Below are 2,105 nucleotides of genomic sequence, written 5' to 3'. Positions count from 1 at the left end.
TCCCTAACTCCGCGTGGTTCCCTACCAGCGTGCCCACCGTCCCTAACTCCGCGTGGTTCCCTACCAGCGTGCCCACCGTCCCTAACTCCGCGTGGTTCCCTACCAGCGTGCCCACCGTCCCTAACTCCTCGTGGTTCCCTACCAGCGTGCCCACCGTCCCTAACTCCTCGTGGTTCCCCACCAGCGTGCCCACCGTCCCTAACTCCTCTTCACTCCTCCTCCATGTCTCCTTGGGTGCCCAGCTCTACTGAGTCTGCGCCTCTCCATCCTTGCTTTGTCTTTGGATTAAGTTAACCTCTTCTGAGTCTTAGCTTCCTCCTCTACAAAACCAAGCTAGCAACCCTGGCTCCCTTTAGAGAGTGGTTATGAGGATGCAACGAGACAGCAATGGAGGAAAGAAGTGCTTACCACAGAGTCCGCTGTGTGTAAGCACCCAACAGGCAGTAAATAACAACTATCCCCACCCACCCTCCTGCGCCCAGTGCAGGCCACTACCTCTGGCCTAAACCACTGCAAAAGCCTCCTGTCCCAGTGTCCCTGGATCCACCAGTGCGACTCTCCGATTCATTCAACACACCCAGAGGGAGCTTTCTAAAATGCCCACCCTCTACTCAAAAACCCTTCAGCAGCACCCCAATGCACTAGATGGAGCCCTGCTCCTTAACACAGCCAACAGTGCCCACCATGACCCCACCTGCTCTGCCTCAATTAACCCATGTGCTCCCAAGCTCCGCCCATGCCCCATAAACCTCAGACTTTTCAGTTCTTCAGATGCTGTCTGCTATAACAAACCAAACCAAACCCAACCCGTTGCTGTCAAGTCGATTGCAGCTCATAGTGACCTGACAGGACAGGGTAGAACTGCCCCATAGGGTTTCCAAGGCTGTAATCTCTATGGAAGCAGGCTGCCACATCTTTCTCCCGCAGAGCAGCTGGTGAATTCCACCCGCCAACCCTTCGGTTAGCAGCCGAGTGCTTCACTACTGCACCACGAGGGTAACCTACAATCCACCCACTATTAAGCAATCAGCAGGACATAGGAATGGTCCTGTGTCCTCCCTGACTCCCAAATGTCCCATAAGGGCAGTGATCAGGCCTGTATTTCTAGCACAGGCCTGACCCATGGCAGACACTACCACTTCAACCTGAATATCACACTGTCCCCTTCTCTGTAGACAGGATGTAAAAGCTAGGCCTTCAGACAATAAACACGAGCTCACACACTCGCTTGTTTGCAACAGCTAGAAAGAATGACTCTCCAACGAGTCTCAGAAGCTGGTTTACCAGATGCTGGCGGCTGGGCCTGCTCACTCTTTGGGGTGTTGTTGGGTGGCCTGGAGACAGGACGAGGTACAGTGGTTATCTGCAATGGCTTCTGCTTCTGACTCTGAACTGGCTTTCGGCTGGAGACAAGCTTCTGTGCTTGTGAAGGGCCGCTCTGGGAGGAATTCGAAGGACACAAGACCCGCTGAGCCTGGCCCCCACTTGCAGACAACGGGTTCTGAGAAGGGAATGGCTGAGTCACCAGAACACGCTTTGGACCGTCGCCAAGTGGAAGTATAGTCTAGGCAGGAGGAAAAAATAAAACCGAATTCATGGTCGTCACGAACGAAAGCTGAATATTTTGAGAATTTCACAAAGCTTGTTTTCTTGTGTGACAAAATAGTGAGTATCCCTAAAGGAAGAAATGCCACTTTAGTTAGCACATCCAGAGGATGCAGTATATGGCTAAAAGGAACACTTCAGTGATACAAGGAGGAAGCATTAAGCACTTTCTGAAAATCCTCAATAACAGAAAACACTCCTAATTTGTTGTTTAGGAAAGAGGCACAACATACAAACTTTATACTAAAATCTCAATTCTAATTTTGAAATTTCTTTGAATGCTTGCATTTAAGAGAAAAACAAAGAAATCACTGTCATGGATTGAATTATGTCCCCCCAAAAATGTGTGTATCAATTTGGCTGGGCCATGATTGCCGGTACTGTGTGATTTTCCCATGTGTGGTAAATCCTGCCTCTATGATGTTAATGAGGGAGGATGGGTGGCAGTTGGGTTAGTGAGGCAGGACTCAATCTACAAGATTGGATTGTGTCCTGAGGCA

At 50.3% G+C, this 2,105-nt stretch overlaps 1 protein-coding gene across 2 annotated transcripts in view; it reads right to left on the bottom strand.

Annotated features, from left to right (window-relative positions):
* The window catches only part of AURKA (aurora kinase A), a 23,619-nt gene that overhangs the window by 13,053 nt on the left and 8,461 nt on the right, over window positions 1-2,105 (bottom strand). For both annotated transcript variants that reach the window (XM_004370219.2, XM_023742807.1), the window contains exon 3: window positions 1,285-1,564. In XM_004370219.2, the coding sequence (XP_004370276.1) occupies window positions 1,285-1,564 (280 nt within the window). The remainder of the gene's footprint in view (window positions 1-1,284; window positions 1,565-2,105) is intronic.

Source organism: Trichechus manatus, unplaced genomic scaffold, assembly GCF_000243295.1.
Source record: "Trichechus manatus latirostris isolate Lorelei unplaced genomic scaffold, TriManLat1.0 scaffold00008, whole genome shotgun sequence".
NCBI classification, from domain to species: Eukaryota; Metazoa; Chordata; class Mammalia; order Sirenia; family Trichechidae; genus Trichechus; species Trichechus manatus.
Note: the sequence above shows the minus strand (reverse complement) of the source record. Positions and strands in the feature narration are given on the sequence as shown.